At 38.8% G+C, this 22031-nt stretch overlaps 1 protein-coding gene across 1 annotated transcript in view; it reads left to right on the top strand.

Moving 5' to 3' along the window:
• COL28A1 (collagen type XXVIII alpha 1 chain) overlaps positions 1-22031 on the top strand; it is a 153940-nt gene that overhangs the window by 69043 nt on the left and 62866 nt on the right. The window contains 7 exon segments of the mRNA XM_059932803.1: positions 896-968; positions 1730-1798; positions 4280-4351; positions 6747-6815; positions 7340-7408; positions 10869-10937; positions 11211-11279. Of these exon segments, the coding sequence (XP_059788786.1) occupies positions 896-968; positions 1730-1798; positions 4280-4351; positions 6747-6815; positions 7340-7408; positions 10869-10937; positions 11211-11279 (490 nt within the window).

The raw sequence follows: 22031 nt of genomic DNA, 5'->3' as shown, positions 1-22031 counted from the left end.
TGTGCTTTTTTTCACTAGTTTTTATAATTTAGCTGAAATGACTTTCAATTATTTTCAATATTTTTTGCTCTTAATAAATGCAGTAAGGACACTTGTATACTGTTTAAAAGTAGCATGTGTTTTCTCTGAACATTTTAAAGGACTTGTTCTTAATCACAAATTAACTGGAAAGTGAGTAGAATGATTCAATATTAGAGTTGGAAGCAATGTTTGGGTCCCAATGTTTTCATTTCATTTTTATATGTTTTTTTTCAGGATTGCTGTCACAAATTACCACAAACTGTGGCTTAACATAATAGAAATTTATTGTCTCACAGTTCTGGAGGCTAGAAGTAAAAAATCAAGGTGTCTGCAGGGCCATACTTCCTCCAAAACCTATAGGGAATCTTTCCTTGCCTCTTGGCCTCTGGTGGCGGCCAATCCTTGGAATTCCTTGGCTTACAGCTACATCACTCTAATCTTGGCTTCTGTTTTCACGTGGGGTTCTCCATATGTGCCTGTCTTCACATTATGTTTTCCTCTTATAAGGACACCACTCACATTGGATTAGGACCCACCCTAGTTACCTCATCTTAACTTGATTACCTCTTAACTTGATTACAAAATAAGGTCCATTCACAGGTGCCAAGGGTTAAGACTTCAACATATCTTTTGGGGGAGGGGGCTGGTCACAATTTAACCCATAACAAACAACAAGACCCAAAACTGAGACCCAGAGAGGTTAAGGAACTTGCCCGAGGCCAAATAGTTTAATGACTATTAATTACTATTCAGATTTCCCTGCTCATAGGCTTTTCTCAGGTATTACAAGATGGAACCAATTTCGAGTACCTCAGAGGGGAGTTCCATGATAAATATGAACTTCTGGGAGATAAAAATCTTTGCTCATCCACCCGGGGGAGCCAGGCTCAACAGGGCTCTCAGGACAGCCAGGAGTACCGTGAGAAGATGGAGCTACAGGGAAGAAGGTAACACTGCTTTTCATATTATTGGTGTAAAACTATTGAACCACACTATATCTTGGTCCTGCAGAAGCTCAAATTAAACCATTCAAGACAAACTTAGTCTTTTCAAGGAAAAAAAAAAAATCCCACAACTCTTAATTTCCTTTTTCTCTTAGTTCAGATAAAAGAGCGCCAATTCAAAGCCTGAGTAGTATCTCACACCCTCTGCCTTCTCTCTGGTATTTTGGCCATGGTATCCTCCAGTGACCTAGTCCCTTTGGGATTCCTAGAAAGCACTTTTATTTAAACTTACAGAAAAACACTTTTTTCTTTCCCCTCCAAAAGGAGAGTCTGTAAATGCGTTCAGGAAGTAAGGTGACTCTAAAGATTTCCTGAAGTATTTTGAGTTGACATTTGAAATACTCATTTTTCAATACAAGTAGTGGAAAACAGCAGATGGAAAGGCTGAAGGTCCTTCTTGTTTTTTTAAAAAACAAACCACCAAATCTGAATGAGGAGCCAAAAGAAAGTGAGCTTATTGCTTTGGCAATTGGCTGGGAAACTGGACTTTTTCATGATATTTCAGCTGCTCTGAGCTAAACTGGAGTTTGATATTAATTTATTCAAGTTGGTAAACTTCCAACTTAATTTTGAGACTAGAGTGAAGGTCTGGTCTATATTGGAGGATTGCAGCAGAGACTCTGCGGGCTGTAAGAAGAGACAAGGTGGGTGTGTACATACTGTCTATGGAGGGTCGGCTAAGACATCAGTGCCATTTTCTCTAGGGAGAAGCGGGGCTTCCAGGAGCAAGAGGCCCTGAAGGACAACCTGGAAAAGGACAACCTGGCCTCAAGGTATGGAATTGACAGTGGTAGGGGAAGGGAAGCAGACTGCCTGAGTTCTGGTCCTGATACTAAGGAGCCATCTTAGGAGAAATTTGATGTTATTCTTGCTATGTCAAAGGTGTTTACTTCTGGCTTAAAATTATGGATACCAGCTTTTGAACTTTTATAAGACAGCAAGTATGTTTTATTCATTTTCATTTTCCTAACATCTGTCATTAAGTCCCAGCTTACAGGAAGAGTTCAACACATTTTCTTAATAAACAGCCAGACTGACATTTAAAAAACACATAGTAAGGGAAAAGAAGACTTGAGATACATCAGTGAGATGTCAAAGTCCATAAATTTTTTTTCAAATATTTATACAATCTCACAGAGTAATAAGAAATATAACCTTATTAAGTGGTACTTTCACAACATGGAATACATTTATTTTATACATTGTAGAAATGCTAGTTGAATAACATCTTTATATGTCAAGATGAGAATATCCAAATTCATCAATAAGACCATTAGTGATGACATTATCTATAGCCTCTAAGGTGTCAGATGTTCCTGCATTTCTTATGTGCGGTCATCAATGACCATATAAAGATTCTGAAGAATTATATATGAGTAAAGTAAAAATAAAATCCATATACTTATTAGTGTTCTGTTTATAATTCTATTAAAAATAGTAATTGATAGCTTAGATGTCTATGCTTTGTGAAAATATTGGCTAAAACTGAGTTGTTAACCTTAAATGTGAAAAACTGAAATATAAATATATTTGTAGAATTTCAAACATTTTAAATAATTGACTAACCAGACTCTGAGATCTATTTTTGGTGGGGTGAGAAGCAGGGAGTAAAAACATGAACAGAGAATCCCTTTTCAACATGATGCAAAAAATACTTTTAGAAATGATTGCCTATTAACATTCATGAGAACTAACATTTTCTTGAATATACTTTTGGAAAAGAGACCCTTGGAGTTATAACTGAAGCTGTGGGAATGAATGATAGCTCTGAGAAAGAGAGCTGAGGTTTGAATCCCACATTTTATAGTAGCTGGAGAAAGAGCATTCAGAACAGCATGAAGATAGGCAGAATGTGTAGTAGTACCATGTTAGAGAAACCAAGGAGAAAGGGTTTCAAGAGGAAAGCAATGGGTGGTGTCAAATAGACCAGCAGAGCAAGGAGAATATGCATTGACTGGATTTGTGGCTTTCAGGTGATTCGGCGCTTACGGAAGGCTATTGGAGAAGAGTGGTAGGAATATGTTACATATCCAAGGTATGTTATGGTTCAGTGTCGGCACTTTGTAATAATAGTTGGATTCTTACTGTTGCCTCTGGGATGATTTAGGTCAATAAGTTCAATTTGGTAGTTAACGGGAGAAAATAAATAGTTGTGGGTAGATTTCACTTCTGTTGGCATTAATAATGATACAATAAGTTATATTCAATATTTGGACATTCAACAGGTTTTTTTAAAATTACCTGTGTCACTACTCTCGATTAGTATGCGTATTAGGGAGTTCTTTGCATGTCTGTGGATTCTACAGGTCACCTTTTCTTCTTAGTGAAGTGTCTGCATTGCCGATGACCTTGGTAGAGTCCAGTGGTTCTCAAGGTGCAGTCCCTGAAAGAGCAGCACCTGATGCTGCTGTCAGAAATGGAAATTATTGGACCCCAATCCAGACCTATTAAATCAGAAACTCTGGATGTGGGGCCCAGCAATCTCCAGGTGATTCTGATGCATGCTGAGGTTTGAAAACTGGAAAACTGTGGTATAATCATTTATGTCATATATATTGAATGGCCTCGGCTACAAACCCTGAGGAGTTCTTTTGCTGAGCTAGACACAAACTTAGGTATGGTGCCTTGCAGTTGAACCCTAGTGTAAGGATAGTTCTGGAATTCTCTGAGGCTTCTGGCTGAAGGTAATACAATTCTTTGGGGGTAGCATTGGTGTACACAACCCTGCTGGGGAACACTAGGCAATTTCTAGCTCTGCGCCAGGTTAATGCTCACTCATCTTTCTACCAGCTGAATTATTGGCCTCCTTTGGGAGAAAGAACTAGACTCTCCACTGAGGAAGAAACAAGGCTGGATTTTTAAAATGTCTTATTTTATATTTTAAAACTGATATAGCACAGAAGCTGAAAAACAGCATGACAAATCATAGATGGCTTTCTTTTCTGAAACTGACTGTCTAAAAATCATCTGTTAATAGACCAAGGGGGCAAAAAAACTGTAAAGTCAAATCAAAGGCCCCAAAGGAAGATACTGAACATAGAGTTTAGAAAATACTAAATCATACTGAATAAATGAAGACTGAACAATTCTGAAGTCATCCAATCTGTTCAGGAAGATCGACAAACCCTGTGCAACTGAGCTGGGCTTGGGGAACATCACTTTAAAGTAGGTATTCATTGAGAATCTGGCCATGATATAACATTAAGGAGGGTCTGTTAATAGAACAACTATATTTTTATTATAATTTCTGTCAGGGTGATGAAGGAAAGAAAGGGAGCAAAGGAAATCAAGGACAGAGGGGATTTCCAGGGCCTGAAGGACCAAAGGTATGTTTCTTATATTCTCATTTTTGCTTTGGGGAGATTGTAATTGTGCCTGGTTTTAATGGAATATTAGATTTCCACTGTTTTCCTCTCAACAAATACAAAACAAAAGCCCCCAAATGAAAAAGGCTTTAGAAAACACACTATTTCAGACCATAATAGAATGGAATAAAGAGATTGCATAAAACATGTGATCTTCATTGAAATATTCATTCTGCTAGGAGAGAATCTGTGTGTCAGTCCTCTCTAGTAACAGCAAAATATTCAGTAGTTGGGATAAAGTTAGGACCATAGAAGATATCAATTCTCTATCATCTTGTTTTGCTGAATAAGAACAAAAAAGTCCCAGACTGAGAGGCAATGCAGTGAGGATGAGGAGCAGGGCTTCAGAAGGCAGGAGAGTGGGATTCTCGTCCTCCTCCGCCCCGGAACTTCTGGGGGCCAGTCAACTTCAACCGTACAAAGAAAAGAGTAATAGTATGTATTTCACAGGGTTGTTGCGAAGACTTAAAAGAGTGAATAAAGAACTTAGCATGGTTCCTGGCACATTGTAAGTGTTCAATACATGGAGTTATTCAGAGAGGAAAAAAATCAATATGTGAAATGGATAGTAGGGCATATGTGTCCTGATAAACTGCCCGAGACAGGGTGCTGAGGAATAAGTAAGGAAATTGTGAAGCAAGAAATTAGATATGTGTCCTGACTAAGCAGGAGAGAATATGGAGGTCATCTGGACGTGTCAGGAAACAGAAATTGCACACCTGAGAGAGTTCAGAGCTCTAGGAAGATGCTAATTGTAAGAAAGAAACAGGGAGTTCTGTTCAAGGACCAGACTATTAAAGAACAACTTAAAAAAAGGGTACCGGCAAGATACGAGCAGGTACAAAAAAATGAGGCATCCCCTGTAGACCAGTAATTCTTAAACTTCTGAGTCATCAGTATTGCCTGGGAGCTTGTTACAAACCCCTATTTCTTGGTGCCATGCCTAGAGATCTGGATTTAGTATGTGGGTGGGTCCCAAGAATCTGCATTTCCTAAATAAATGTCTTCTGCTGCAAGTAGTTCAAGGAGCACATGATGAGAAAAGCCATTATACAGGAAATGTGTTGGATTAGTATTAACAACAGTGATTACTCTATGTCTTAGTTAAGCTGACTCAACGTGAATATTTTTCTGTATTTTGAAAGAAAGTTTTTTCTGATAAAGAATTGCCATATTTCAAAACATACACCTAAATAAGGGTCTTTAAAAGAATTGTATACTTTCTATGTATACAATTTTGTATTTAAAAGTAATTGGCTTCTCTTTAAAAAAGCAGAATAGATTAAATCTAGAAGCATCATTTTGCTTCACCTGGTGTTAGTGAATATTTTAACAGGTTAATGTTTTATCCCTTTGCCATGGGATTGAATAGGGTGGTTATCTGTTGCCAGAACCCTGGCCGTGTCCTGTGCCATTGCCATACAGGTTTGGAATTAAGGACTGGCACATACAGGCCTCGGCATCACTTGGCCCCAGCGGCCAGTGTGCTCAGCCTGTTGGTTGTATTATGGAATCAGCACAGAGGGAGGCCTCAGCTGTGAAGATGGAGGTGGCTTGGGGCAGGAGTCATCACCAGTGCGTCTGACTGATAGAGTCCCTCCTGGAGGAAGCAGGAGGACCAGACAGTCAATTCTCTAAGGCAGGAGGAGGCCAATTTTTTGGTAAAGGTACAGTGAGCAAATATTTTAGGCTTTTTGGGCCAAGAAGCAAAATTGAGGATATTACGTGGCCACCTATTTAACAATCATTCAAAAATGTGAAAACCATTTTTAAATGATTGTTATATAGGTGCTGTACAGTAGAAATTAATGCAACATTATAAATCAAACATACTTCAATAAAATAAGTTAAAAAAATAAAGACATTGCTTTGCACAGTGTTTTAAAGTGCAGTAGTGGTACTTCTATCAGAATCACCAGAGGTGCCTCATAAATATTCATATTCCTGGGCCCAGCCCCTAGACCTATTGAAATAAAATCTCCAGGGCTGAAACCCTGGACCCTATATTTTACCAGATTTCTCTAATGATTTCTCTGTTCCCTAAAATTTGAAAATCACTGATCTAGAACCAGGTAGGACAGAGACATTGCTTGTTGTTCCAGACTGAGTCTTTATTGAGACTCACACTGAGACAAAAAAAAAAAAAAAGAGAAATGTTTTAATTTTCCTGTTCAAAATTTCATTTTTTTAAACCATAAACTCTCTACTTTTAATAAGGGACGTGAGATACCATACAATGGAAGACTGATATACTGTGGACCATAAAATAAAATAACAAAGGAAAAAGTTATAAACTAGAAGGAACATTATTTACCTACCAAGTATACTCAAAAACTTACACTAAAGCTTTTTTAAGGGTGATCCAGGGATTATGAGCCCTTTTGGGATGCCTGGAACATCAATTCCTGGACCACCTGGGCCAAAGGTATGCATTCTTGGGAATAGTTTTTTTCTTTTACTTGGGTCTTTGGCAGTTGGAGTGGGAAAGGCCAGCAGCAAATTTAAGATTAGAAACCAGATTTCTTGCTCCTAGTCTTGAACTTGTCACTTTACCTTGAACTACCTCCCTTAAATCCTAGACCCTAAAGCATGTAAGAATTTATTGCATTTGTTCAGAATAATCTGCTAATCAGAAAGTCTGGCAGAAAAGAAATCCACTCAGATGTAAGAGCATTCCCGGACGTTTTCACAGTCTAAATATTTGAGTCTAGAGAGCCACCTATTATTTCAGTGGCCTTTCTCTGAACAGCTTAGTAGTCTTTACTGACAGTTTTTATTTGCTTACGATTTGAAACTCTCCTCAAATACATTAGAAGATGTACTCTCTCAGGATCTGATTCTAGTAGATTAAGCCCTTTATAATTGGCCAATGGTTTTTTTGCTCTGTGCCATTATGGTTTATCATAAAATCTAAAGCCTGAAACTGTGAACATTATTTGAAATGTACAGGGAGATAGAGGAGGACCTGGGGTTCCTGGATTTAAAGGAGAACCTGGAATTGCTATTCGAGCACCAAACGTATCCTTTATTCATGTTCTTTCGTTTTTTTTTCCTGTATGTGAGAGAAGTGAAAGTAGATTTAATGCATCATAAATTGATGATTGTGATTGTTCTACTTGAAGTCTCTACGTTGATGAACTGAAATGTAAGAATACACTATTCCCTTTTTAAAAAATCAAGCTAGCAGATCATTTATTTTTCATAAATGTGGGGGATGATAGCTCCTCTGGTAAAATGTTTGCTGACTAAACAGTTGACTGAAAATGCTCTTTTTGTAATATCTTTTATATGAGGTTATATGGCCTCTAGCCTCCTTCATTTACATATTAATGGCCAATGTATCTCTTCTGTAAAACATTGTCCAAAAAGTTCATGTTTGGAAACTTTACTGAATCAGATTTCCCTGCTTTGTTGTCCATCTTTCAGAGTTATTTCAAATGAAAATGCAAATAATTATAGAAGACAGCTTTAAGTAATCAACACTTTTTTCCCATGGCAACAGAGTACCATTTCCCTCCTCACATAAAACCCAGCATCAAGCAAAATTCTACGTTCCAAATGTCAACAAGCACATCCCTGTTTATGAGAACAGGCTTTAGGGCTCCATAATCAGCACTTATTAAGTTAGTAGCATGTTGTTATGTAGCTTTGAAGCTGGCTTTAGTTTATCAGATTGTCTCTTCTAGATGAAAGGGTTCAAGTACTAACGTCAGTGATTTTCAAACTTCAAAAAAGAAAACTTAGAACCATCTTTGAAATATAATGCAAAACCTATTATATACTGACATAAGTTGGAGTGGTTCTTTTTGAAGAATGAGGTAAGATCCTGACCTCTGCTGTTCTTAATCACTTTAAGGGTCCTCCTTCCTAGAGTGATGATCTTCTGGCTTATTTGAGACAGAAGAGGTTTCCGGGATGTGGCATTTCGAGCTAAAACAGAGAATGTCCTGGGCAAACCAGAACAAGATGGTCATCCTTCTCCCCAGACTCTGAGGCACATAGGAACCCAAGATATGTAAAAATTCTACGGAAAACCAAGTTATGTATGACTCAAGGAAAATATTCCAAATTTCCTAATGCTAAAACTACAGATATAACCTCAATCAAGAACATTTGGGTGACATTTTTCATATTGTTTGATAACTTCCTGAATCTGTGTATTCCTAGGTCTGTGATTTAAAGTTACTTCTCTCTCCTTATACTATTCTTTACAATAGACATAAAATCTAATTAAATGTGCAGCCGGGGTTTAAAAGCTCCACCTGTTTTCTACTGATCATTATTAGGCGTCTTTGGTGATAGTATTTAAAGTTATTTGCCTCTTCAATCAATTTTCTAATCCCTTGGCCTCTAATGATACTCCTTCTGCCATTCTTCCCTAATGCATTGGTTTTTAAGCTCTTGGAGGGTTAAATGTCTGATCAAGGTTTTGGCACGTTAAATTCAGTTTTGTGTATCACTTCAGGGACCCCCCAGATTTTTTTTAAAGCCCATTTCGAAACACCTGATTAAGATTTCTACCCTAATTTCTGTTGAATGAGAGAGACACTTCCAAGTGAATCACTCTGCAAGACATTTTCTTGAATCCAGTGCAGAAAGACCAAGTGGCAAAATTCCATCCATAGAAATACTGTGAGGCGTCCAAAATAAAAATCTGAGCGAGAACACTGCCCTTTCCCCACCCCCATTAACATTAGAAGTAAGAAGCTAACCGAAATTTTTGTAGGAGAGAGGACAAAAATCCCTAGGAAAAAAAATGTTCAAAAACTATGAATGTTTCAGTGGCTTTCCCCCCACTCTGGGTGCCAGAGGATAAACAATAACAGCTGCTGATAATCTGTTATAGGCTTGGAACTTAGAAATGAAAACTGAAAGTGAATTTTGTTTCCAATTTTTTTCCTTTCAACTTAACCAGGAAGCAGTTACTGCTTCGTTTTGTTGCTGGCCTGCTGCTTGTGTAAGCATGCAGAGAAATGGGCATCTTATTTTAGGACCTGTCCCATAGAAAATGTTTAGCATTTTAACCTTGAACATAATTGGAATAGTATAATAAATTGCTTCTGAGAAGTGACCATTTCCTTAGTGGGGAATACACCAAAATTCACCTCTCCAGAACAATTTGTTTTTTCTCTGTCATACAACTTTAAGAGATCACCTTGGGCTTTTGTTGATGATAAATTGTACCTTAAGTGTTTATAAGTGGCCACATGTTTTCTGAAGATCATTCTTAAGAACGTTAACCACATAAAGCCAGTCTCTTTGTTTTAATAGGAAATAACAGCTATTGCATTCATGATTTTCAAAATCAATTTAACTTTCGTATTGCTTAAATGGCTTGAAGAATTTTTTTTCCCAATCCTTCATTCATAGGAGTAGAATCAGGAGCAGTTTTGGGGAGTTAGATTTTGGGCAACACTTTGGCTTGGAATAATGGCGGTTTGATTTCAGCGTTTGCTTGCACATAATACAAATATTAAGAATCCTGATACTTCTTCCAATCTTGGAAAACAAAGGTCTGTCTGTTAGTAGAGCTTCCTCCTAATGTGGAAAAACATAAATATTTAAAAACGTGAACAGCTCTTTATCAAAATAATTGACGTGTATTGACAAGGGCCATTATAAGAGTTATCACAGCAACAGAACGGAATGTGGTATAAATAGAAATGTTTTAAATTTAAGTGTAGTAGACTTACAATTAATAAATCTTCTCTGGTAAGAGTCTTCCTCTTTTTTTCTTTTTCTCCATTTTAATTTAGCCAGAAATTTCTCCGAGTTCGATTTGTACAGAGAACTCTAATGTTCAAAAGGCAACAATTCTCCTTCCCTGTCCTCTATATAGGAGGTCAGTAGTTGCTACTAAAAGTTTGTGATGCCCAAGGTCATCACGGTAAAGCAGTATTTATAACTTTTTCCTAGGTCTCAGGATATGAACCACAAACTCTATGTCCTATTCTTTTATAAAGTGTTCTTTGAAGATTAATCTGTTTTTAATTTTTATTTGAGCTTATTTATTCCTCACCTAATTTGGGCCCCATTGAGGAAGATAATAGATGTAATATAATAATAGGTAACCTACAGTATCTTATTTTATACTTAAACTTTTACTACATATTCTTCTCTACTCTTCTCACATGATGCTTACTAAATTTTCTCATTTTATACTTGCTGATTTATGATGCATTAAAAATTGGTAATTTTTAAAATTAAAATATCAGCAACTAGCCCTTTTCTAATGCCCATGAAGTGTGTTTCCTATAGAGGACTTTGTAATGGTTCATATATATTCCCTACACTCATTCCATGGGTAAGACTTATGAGGAGATAAGGAGTTGCCATATTTCCTTCTAAAATTTTTCAAACCATTCCTTTGCACTTATCAAATCCACCTTTGGCATGTTGAGTTGGTTTTGTGCTTAAGTTTTGCCAGGTGTTTCATAGTTTAGTCTTATGATATCTCCTGGTGTTGGAATTTACCCAGGGTGCCCAAGGCCCTCGGGGACCAGTGGGCGCTCCAGGACTCAAAGGTGACAGCTATCCTGGTGTGGCTGTTAGTGTGGACATTGCTTTTATTTCCGTCCTTCCTCCCTCCCTCTTTTCCTCCTTTCCTCCTTCCTCTCTTCCCTTTCCTTCCCTTCCTTTCATCCCTCCCCCTCTCCTTTCCTCCCTCTCTCTCTCCCTTCCTCCCTTCTTTTCTTTTCTTTTCTTTTTTTTCTTTCTCCCTCCTTCCTTTCCTTTCCTTTCCTCCCTTCCTTCCTTCCTTCCTTCCTGAACACTGCACACAACAAGGTTGCTTCCTCGCCCCCTTATTATGTCATCTCAGGGCCCTCAAGGATTACCAGGACCCCCTGGACCAAGGGGTTTACGTGGAGTGGGAGACACTGGAGCAAAGGTAAGCCTTTAAAGTAGGTAACAGTAGCTTTTAAAAATGTACCTTTAGTTTGGTAAAGGTGAAAATCTTTATCAGACATGATAGAAGAGGAGAAGCATCTACAGAATTGATCAAGTGATTTTTCCTCATCTATGGACTTCCTGGGCCTTGTACTCACTTGAACATGTAGATTAACTTTATGGTTTTTGGTAGCAACCCTCACATTCCTTTGCTGCCTGGTCTTCCTGTACCAAGAACAGACTTTGGTTCAGATCCCTCCCCTCTCTGGCCACGCCTCTGCCTAAGTGCTCTCATTCGATACCATGGCTTTAACCACTATCTGCACACTGATGGCCTCCAGGTTTCTATCTTCCCTCCTCTAAGCCCTGCTTTCACACGTCTAGTTTCTTACCATACATCTCCTCTGAGATTTCTCACAGACAACTCTAACCTAACATCCAAAATAAAGCCTTGGATTTTCACTCCATAAGCCTGGAAATGGTGCTACCGAGCACCCTTTGCTCCTGCCATGATACCTGAGTCATTCTTGGTCCTTCCTTTCCCTCTCTTCCCTCCCCGTGTAGTCCTATGGTAAATCCCATCAGTTCTACCTTCAAGATATATCTTGCTTCTGGCTGCTTTTCTCCTGCTGCTTCCATCAGGCAGCCCACCATTATCTCTCACCTGGGCTATTCAAACCTCTTCACTGGTCTTCCCTCTTCCACCTCTGCCCTTCTATTACCTAGCAGGCAAATTGATCTTTTAAAACCATAAATCAGATCACATCTCTTTCCTTCTCAAAAAAACTCTCTAATGGCTTCTCTTTGTACAGAGAACAAACTCTAAGCACCTTCCATGGCCTCCGGGGCCCTTCACAACTTGGCTGCCACTCCCGCCCCTTGCTCCCTTGCTGCCCACCTCTAGCCACACTGGCCTGCCCTCCTTCAGCTCATTCCTGCTTCCAGACCTTGGCTTTGTCAGGATAGCTCCTTCTTCAGGTCTCAAATCTTGCCTCCCTGTCCGCCATACAAAAGACAATCCTCTCCCCACCCCCATCGCTGTCACGTCCCCCAGTGTGTTTCCTCCACAGCATGCAGCATTTCTGAAATCATCTTGCTTATTTACTGCTCTGCATACTTCACAAGAGTATCAATTTTCCTGCAGGCCGGCTCTTTGTCATACTAAATTCTTGGTACCAGAACTAGATGTGCTACCCAGTAGGAACTCTATAACATGTTGAATGAATGGAAAATGAATAATCAGTATTACCCTACAGAGTGAAATTCTCCTTAGAAATATACCTACTCACTTAGTTTTTCAAATGCTTCCAGGTCATTAGAGAAAGAGGTTCTAAGGGCCTAATGTCAACTTTTTGTCTTGAGCTTTTGGCCTCTGCCCCAGCATTTGGGAGTGTTGACACCTTGATACTGCTTCTGTACAGTGGGGCAAGTACCCTTTTGGCCTCTCCCAGGTAGAATGAAAGACTGGAGACCCATGGCACTCAATTCATCTCTAAAGGAGATCTTGATTCCTGCCCATCTCTGTGTGTTAGGGTAATCAGGAAAGTCAGGGAGACGTGTCTAAAAGTGCTGAGTAGGCTGTGCTGAGGACAGACACCCTAGGTGCTTTTGTCAAGGTTCTGGCTTGTCTGACTCAGGACTGAATCTGATCCTCATTTGAATTTGCGTATTGAAATATTCTTTATCTATATTTATTCTTTAAGGCAAAGTATCTGTCAAAATGTTAAAATTTAAAAATAGAAAGAGGAACTTCAATATGTAAACCACATTACTTTCTGCTGAGCAAAACATTGGTAAAAACTTTTGTTTTTACACTAAACATTCCTTTAGTTATGGAACTAGAAGCTTATTCCTATTCAAAATAAGGCATGTGTTAAATATACTGGAATGCATTTGTATTCCAATGGAAGCATGTAACCATTTACATTTCCACAGAGTAGATTATTATAAATATTTTATATAAGTATACATTGTATTATATTAAATTATACCATTGCGTTACTGCTTTACATTTAGCAGTAATAATAAAGACGGGCACTTAAGCACAGATAGTGAGCACTTAAAAATTTGACTCTTGTGCATGTTCCACCATGTCAGGTTATTTAACATGCAGACTAAACATTTACTAAATGAGTTCATTTATCATTTCCCTCTAAAAGTCACTTGTATTTTTTTCATACACATTTTAAGGGGAAAAATCACAGGAAAAAAAAAATGTTCTTTCAAAATTTTATCCTGCCTATTTTCTGTTGTTGTTAACAGCATGTTGCCAGAAGATGTCTTAAGCGAAACTCACATTCCCTCTGCTAACTCACACAGGAGGCTGAGTGGAAGCAGTAGCCTCCAGCCCACGTCTACTGAGGGGAGATGGGAACTCAGGCGAGGACCTGCCTCCATCCCGCTGCCTTCTCCTTCTCTCTGTCGCCCCTTCCTGTGGATGCTGGGAAAATGCATTACCCTGGCCCTCTCTAGCCCTGGAAGGAGATGTCAAGAGTGCAAGCTAGTCTTAGAATCAAAGAACCTGTGGATCATGAACTTGAAAATAAAGGAAATTCCAAAAGCAAACACCAGCTTTGAATAACTTTCAGAATCACCTCTCTTCTTTTATAGAAGGCTTAGAGACTTTATGGGCCCTTTTTCATTTTTTTTTCCTGAAGAAAACTTTTGGACACACACACACAAGCACACACAGCCCAACAGAAGCTGGTAAAGAAAGGGAAATATTTGGAAAAGTCTAATTCCACTTAACTTTGTCCTTTTGGTTTGGTAAAGTGGAGGTGAGACTCTCAAAAAACCTAAGGTTGCCAATGGTAGCAAAAGCACAGGACTCAAATGTGTGCAAAATTCCTCTCCTTCCATTTTTCCTTAAAATGGCAGAGAAATTGTAAGTGCATGGAAATGTGTGGGTTTGTGTGCATGCACACGCATGTGTGTGTAATTGTATAGACATATATATCAGACATGTTTCTTATTTAAATTCTGTGTTGTCACCTTAAAATGTTGGCCTTAGGGCATTAACTTACAAAACAAATGTGTTTTGAAATGAGGAAACCGTTAAGGTTGACGATTAATTTATGGTGGGTTTTGCGATATTTAGTTAAGGTCACATGTGTTTAGCATTTGACACAGACATTAGAATCAAAGCTTCTATGTTTCAAAACATATAAAAAGCAGTCCCTGACATCTTGCACCCTTGTGGCACTCCATGGCTTTTTTCCAAGTGGAAGAATTCCATTATGACATCAGTGGTTATAGTACTACTCTATACACTTCCCTTGAATGAATGTAATCCAAATTTTGACAAGGGCTTCTGAGAGATTTCTAAAATTCTTGTAAAAACTACAATTTCCAAGGAGATAGTAGATACAGTTTTAAAATCCACTTTTTTTTTAGTTTTTTGGCCGCACCGCAAGGCATGCGGGATCTTAGTTCCCTGACCAGGGATGGAACCCATGCCCCCTGCAGGGGAAGTGTGGAGTCTTAACCACTGGACCACCAGGGAAGTCCCTAAAATCTACTTTGGAGACATGCCAGAAAGAGGAACTGACAATTCGGGGTCTTTTTAATAAGTTGGAAGCGCTCATCCAGTTCCCTGAACCCTAGACCCAAATTGTCTGCACGATGGTGGGGAGGGCAAGCTCAAAGATTCTACCTAACACTGCTGCCATTTCTCTACTGGGCCCAGAAAGACTAGAAGGACCCTTTGTGATTTGGGGACCATCATTATATAAATCTTATCTCCCTTTGAGAAGCCCAGATAATTCTTTGCTTCCGTAGTTTCACCCCCATAGGCTAGTGAATCACCCCAGGGCTGATTCACTGACATCTCTGAGGGTGAGAGTTTGTTCTTGGCCTCCTGGACGAGGACCACAAGGAGTGGCTCTCCTGAGCTCCAGAAGGGCAGGAGCATCTTACCAGGCACCTCCCTCAGCTCTTTCAGCCCCCATCAGTGTGCTAGTTCATCACAGAGAAAGCCAAGGCTCCCCAAAGCTTTGGGGCAGTTGAGCTTAGGCCAATTCTTGCAAAGAGGAACCTTAACCTGGCTTTGGAGCCCTCAAGGGACCTTTTAACCATAAAGTGGTTGGAATAAAGTCTGGGCAGAAAAGGCTTGTTGGGTTGTTGTTGTTGTTATCATGATTGTATATGACCTAAATATTATATGTTACCTAAATATTTCCAGAAGCTCATGGCATTTTTAACAATTCTCTTATTTTATAGATAAGGAAATCAAGAGCCAGAGAGGTTGAGCAACTTGTTCCTTTACAATATAAACAGTGTTGATACTATACTGTGTTGAGTGTGAGAGGGAGTCTATAAATATGGATGAATGAATGAAAAACTAAGTGCATGAATAAATCAGAGCAGGTAGAATGACTTGTCCTGATCTACAGATGCTCAGTCTTCAATACTGTCCATTTTCCAACTACCTCGGCACTGTTTAGTGTACAGTTAGATTGTTTCTCTTTCCATTCTAGTTTTTCCATTGTCAAAACAAATTATGTAAACATTAAGCAGAAGCATAAACCTAAAACCCAAAGAGTTAAACATTTTCCAAAAGCTTTAAATGTTTGAATATTATAAATACATGCTTTATTTGACAAAGGTGACCCAAATTCATAAATTAAAATGGAAGTCTATGTGAAATTCCACTGAGTATCATTATTCTAAAAATGTTCCCAGCATCTGAATCGCCCCTCTGTTCTCTGCAATAGCTCACATATGTGCACACCACCAAGAGGCAGTGGTGGAACAGAGGAGCAATTCACACAGAGATGCATTAGGAATTTGTGGATTCCACTGGCGGACATGGACTGGACAAGGAACTCCATTTTGAACTGTGTCTGACAAGGAGGGCTGGCCTAGGATACAGACTTAATGCTAGTAAAGTTGAGGGTCCATGATTCCAAATTGGAGTTGAAGAAACCCACCTTTTATAATATGACTGCAAAATTGCTACAGGAAGGACAATCAGCTTGAAAAGAGGACTAATTAAAGCCAGAGCCATATCAAGTTTAAATACCAGGCAATTGGACCTTCAGATGCCAGAAAAGGTCACTTGACTAGGTGACTTTTCAAGGTTACTCTCCAATTCAGTTCCATGCGTGATCTCTGAAATCAGAGCTGGAATGTAGTCTACCTTATAATTTTCAGTATTGCTTTCATTTCTCCTTGCTGTTTTCCTAGCTCTGCATTTCTCTTCCCCGGAGTACATACATACCTTCCCTTCACCCTTAAGGATGCACACTAAATCCTTTTATCATTCAACATCCACGTCACCATCAACACATTTTTATTTTTAATCATGCAGACTGGAGGAACTTTCCCCCAGTGGAAAATTACATTGAATATCCATACAAGAGAGCCTTCTCTTCTCCCTGACATTAAGGGCGCTGTCAACGTTTCTATTTTTGAGGTTTCTAACTCAACTAAATAAGAAAGAGTGTCCCTTTCCAGTGAGATTCTTGGTACAGGAGAATCATTTGCTCATCTTTGATGAGTTGATTTTGAGAAAAGGAAGAAGCAATCAACAACAAATCCTCCCAAATCCTAAAGCAAGTTTTTAAGTTATCATTTAAGACTGTTGCTTTGGGGTAAATATTAAAGTTCTAAGAGAGAAGTTGATTTGAAGAATTGAAGTTATTTTAAATATTTTGAAATTTAAAGCTGGGAAAATACACTAAAGGAAATGTTATAGTGACTTGAGTTTTGGTTTTCTGGCACCTTCTTGTTTCCCCATCCCCCTGAGAAGTGTGCTGGTAATTGTTACTGTCTCCCTTTTCATCTTAAAGGGTGTCAGTGAAAAGCAACTGAGTTGTATGACAATGGCCAGTCTATAATTAATACACATTATCAATATCTGGGTTGTCTGTCCATAAGCTTAGAAGAAGGCCTCTAAAATTTTCATTGACATCCTGGCAACCACAATTGAGGTATTCAGGAGTCACCAAACCGTTACATATACTCGTTACATAATTCATTCCAGAGTGGTGCTTATATTTGTGGTAGTTGGAGCCTTAGTAGTTATACCTTAATTTTATTTAAAAGCCAGAAAGAAACATTAAACAACTGCTAATCATCACTTTGACTTCTTCTACCTTATTTTAAAATGCAGTCATTCCTTGGTTTCATCATTTAGTGGACTCTTCAGAGTAACATTTTTTGGGGGAAATCCTTGAGAGGCTAATTCTTTTCACAGTGAATTCAATTTGTTTTTTATTGTCCCAAAGTAGAAAAGCATGAAATCACTTTTAGAACAACTGTAACCTGCTTCCACAGCCCTCTCATAGAGTGACAGAGACTTAACTGGCACAAACAAAGGGAGAAATGGTGATTAAAGCTTTATTAATATATGTAGGGGGAGAAAGTCTAACGGGCTGTCTTGTCTCTAAGAGTACTATCTTCTCAACTATTATATTTAAATCTTATAAAACATAAAAGGGGGTCTTCCCTGGTGGCGCAGTGGTTGAGAATCTGCCTGCCAATGCAGGGGACACAGGTTTGAGCCCTGGTCTGGGAAGATCCCACATGCCACGGAGCAACTAGGCCCGGGAGCCACAGTTACTGAGCCTGCGCGTCTGGAGCCTGTGCTCCGCAACAAGAGACGCCACGATAGTGAGAGGCCCGCGCACCGCGATGAAGAGTGGCCCCCGCTTGCCACAACTAGGGAAAGCCCTCGCACAGAAACGAAGACTCAACACAGCCAAAAATAAATAAATAAATTAATTAATTAATTTAAAAAAAAAATATAAAATGTATAACAAACTATTTCCTTATCACTGGTCCACCTGAAACCTTTACCACTTATTAGCTCTGTAACCTCAGCAAGTCATTTAATCTCCCTCAGACTTAGCCTCCTCATCTGTGACTTGGGATAATAAGCCTACATCAAAGGGTTACTCTGCGAAGTGAATGGAATAATGTCTACAAAACATTTTTATGAATTCTAACACACTAAAGAAGTAGTAGTAGTAGTAGTAGTAGTAGTAGTAGTAGTAGTAGTTGTAGTAGTAGTAGTAGTCGGGGTATGCATTACTATGCCAAATGAAGTATATTTGCAGTATGGATAAAAAGAGAGTAAGAATTTGTGTAGCTAGGAGATCTGGAAGGAAACCAATTGAAACATTGGGGAAAACCACAAAACTGAGGAATGGCAATAGAGGCAAAGGGAAAGGGAAGCCTTAGACAGCTGGGTACTTGCGTAGGTTGTGTGGGCCTCTTGGGAATCTTACAATCAGGATGTTTTCTTTGTTCTTTTTGAGAGAGTGTGATTGATTCAATGTAGGAAAAGGACTTTCACAGCCACATAGCCATGGTCTTTGCATTAAATGGCAGCTGGAAACAAGTCTGGGGAGAAGTTATCATCTTGCATCTAGCTCCAGCCAACGCCAAGCTGGGAGACGGACTCTGGAGTCAGACCTGGGTTTGAATTGCTTCCAGCTGCATGGTTTTTGGCAAATCATGTATCCTCTTAGGCCTCAGTTTCCTTATGTATAAAATGCAGTAAGTTGATATTAAGAAGTTCAGATAAGATAATGGCTAAAATGTTCCTGCCACATGATAAAAAATAAATGTTAATTATGAGTTCTTTTATTAAAAATTAATTATAATCATTTTCATATTAACCAAAACAAATATTTGCCAAAGAGAAAATGAATGCATGTGATAGTGCCTTTGCTTTCTTTTTCTTCTTTTCTTTCTTTTAAAATGTAAAATGTTCAATGAATGATTGGGCCATCATAAGATTATGTATGGTTTTAATGAGTTTGAAACTAACCACACTGCAGGGTTATGGTCTAGGTAAAATCTTTACTGAATCATTTGCTAATTTCATATATGCAAGCACTGCAGAAAGTCCTAAACTTGGCCATTTTCTATGAAATTGAAAGGAGTATCTCCCATCCAGAATCCCTTTTGTGGGCCAAGAGGAAGCTATAGGCAATCTAAATAGTAATTCTTTTTTTGAGGGAGTGGAGATGAGAGGGTAGGGGTAGGATTTATAAGACTTCTGGCCTTATGAAATTGATGGACAAAGTTAAAAATGGCAACTCCAGAATTTGCTTTCAGGTCTTTTCATTATCTCCTAATGCAAGGGCTCCCTCTGCAGGCTCCAATAACCTTAGATCCTGCGTGGGAAGCAAAGTCCAGCTATGCAAGTACCTGTTGTAAAATCCTATTTGTGAATGTCACTCTATCCACAGACAATAAAACTACATATCTGAAAATATCATAGTAAATGCACCTCTTAGGTACCATTGGTGCTGCACTGTAGCAAAACCAGAGTTATCAAGGGATGAAATGAGTCCTAACCATGGTCCTCTCGTGCTCATTCACCTTGTTGTGGTCTAGCATGGATGCATGGCCCATGGAACAAAAGACACTATACATTTTCAAGAACCCACCATAGTGGAGGGACACTATCTCTGTGGACTTACACAGCTCATTAAGGGCTTGATATTCCCATCTACTGAAAAGTATGATCCATAAACACCAAGGAACCACCCTAAAACCTGTTACTGACCAACTCTAACACTTGCAGAATGTGTTAAGATAAGTCTTGGTTTAAAGTCTATCAGATTCATAAAAGCATATATCAGGTTATATTTACATAGATCAAGAGATTACAAAAGGCAACTGTGATAGGTAAAACATAGTTATATGTCAACAATTACATAGAAAAGGATGGATAGCTTGTTTGAAGTAGACACTGCAGTACCACAGTTGACATGGATCACACCCTTAAAGCTCACTGGCCAAGGTTCAAATATACAGAGGGCAATAAGGTGTCCACAGAGGCAGCTATTCTATTGCATTTAGCCTTTAGACACTCCTGAAGGGTGACGGTTGGGGGAACTGAATAAGAGAGAAAATGGAGCAAGTGTGTGAAACAGCAAGGTATAATTGGAGACCCTCACCTGGTGAATTTATAGATACTCCTTTTAAAGGTACCTCAGAAGTACTCAAGAAAGAAGAGATAACAGAAATGTATATAATATAGGACAAGTTCATGTTCTCTACTTGGAACTCTTGATGATAGGAGTGATCATTTAAGCTGGGAGAAACTTGGGGTCACTAAAATTTGGCAGTCAGAAGGAGAGAGGTGTTAAAGAGATAATTAGCACCTGTGGTCTCAAAAGCAGCTAAGTATTAAGTGGAAGAGATGGATAGAGAAAACCAGAATCATAACAGTGGCCTGCAAGCAAAAGGGAATACATAATTATGAAGTAGAGATTAAAATAATTAACTCAGTAATAAAGTTTAAAGGTTTTCTCCATTTTTAAAGGTCTTGTTTTCTCTAGAAGTATTTTAGGGTTTGGAAGTAGAAAGCAAAGCTAAATAAAAGATGGGATTTTTTCTACGTAAACAATTTAATCATTTCTTATCATTTATGATTTTTGCACTGTTGAAAGCTATTGATATAAGCTACTTAGCTCCTAACAGGACATGGACAAAACAGAACCTAGGCCTAAGAGCTTGGGAGTCTAGGTTCAAAGCTTGGTTTTGGCCTTTTTTTTTCTTTATAACTTTATTGAGGCATATTTTACTTATCATAGAATTCACCTATTTTAAGTGTAGAATTCAATGATTTTTTTTTTTAGTACATTTACCACGTTGTACAGCCATCAACACAAATCAGTTTTAGGACATTTTCATCCCCCCAACAAGGTCCCTCGTGCCCATTTACAGTTAATCCCCCTTCTTAATTCCTATTCCTGGCCCCAGGCAACCAATGACTTACTTTCTGTCTCTATCGATTTGCCTTTTCTGGACATTTCATGTACATGGACTCAAACAATACGTAGTCTCAAATGTTTGATTTCTTTCATTAAGAATAGTTTTTGAGGTTCATCCATGTTGTAGCATGTAGCTATAGTTCATTCCTTTTTATTGCGGAATATACCACATTTTGTCTATCCATTTAGCGGCTGATGGACATTTTGGTTGTTCCCAGGTTTGGGCTATTATGAATAATTCTGCTAAGAGCATTCATATGTAAGTCTCTGTGTGGACATATGTTTTCATTTTCTTTGGGTATATACCTAGGAGTGAAATTATTTGATCAAATGGTAAAATTATGTTGAACTTTTTAAGAAACTGCCAAACTGTTTTCCAAAGTGGCTGTACCAGCAACACACAAGGGTTCCTATTTCTCCACATCCTCCTAGCCCTGCCTCTCAATAGCTGTGCAGCTTTGGGCAAACTTTAGTCCCCTCTGTAAAAAACCAGGTGGGGTGGGGAGTTGAGATTTACCAAGCACCTGCTCTGTGCTAGACATGGCGGCAGAAGCATGGCATTCTTTGTCTGCCCCCACTGTCATCTCCATGAAAGGTAGATATGATTTTCTATGTATCTGATGAATTTACAGAGGTTCAGAGAAGTTAGGTAAGTTAGTCATTGTCATACAGGATTCTTGTGAATACTAAATTATATCAAGTCTCATATATGAACACGCAGAGCACAGTGTTGGGGACACAGAAGGTGGTTAATAAAGAGATTTTCATTTCTCTGCTTCTTCCCATCATTCCCGTCTCAATTAGGTCTAACCACAGGGCCTGACCCATGCCAATCAGGCCCCACCACCTTTCTGGTGATAGTTGCCTATTATGAAACTGTCATGCATTGGCGAATCTAAAAGCCTTTAGAGAACCCACCCTGCAGTCATAACCACTCTAGGGGCAGGAGTATCCTAAAGCCAATCCCTAACCCAAGTCACATGAAAACATGAGAGCAACCAGTTCAGGAGAGGGTTATATCT

The sequence above is a fragment of the Balaenoptera ricei genome, chromosome 9, assembly GCF_028023285.1.
Source record: "Balaenoptera ricei isolate mBalRic1 chromosome 9, mBalRic1.hap2, whole genome shotgun sequence".
NCBI lineage: Eukaryota > Metazoa > Chordata > Mammalia > Artiodactyla > Balaenopteridae > Balaenoptera > Balaenoptera ricei.
The sequence above is the reverse complement of the archived record's forward strand: the minus strand, read 5'-3'. Positions and strand labels throughout refer to the sequence as shown.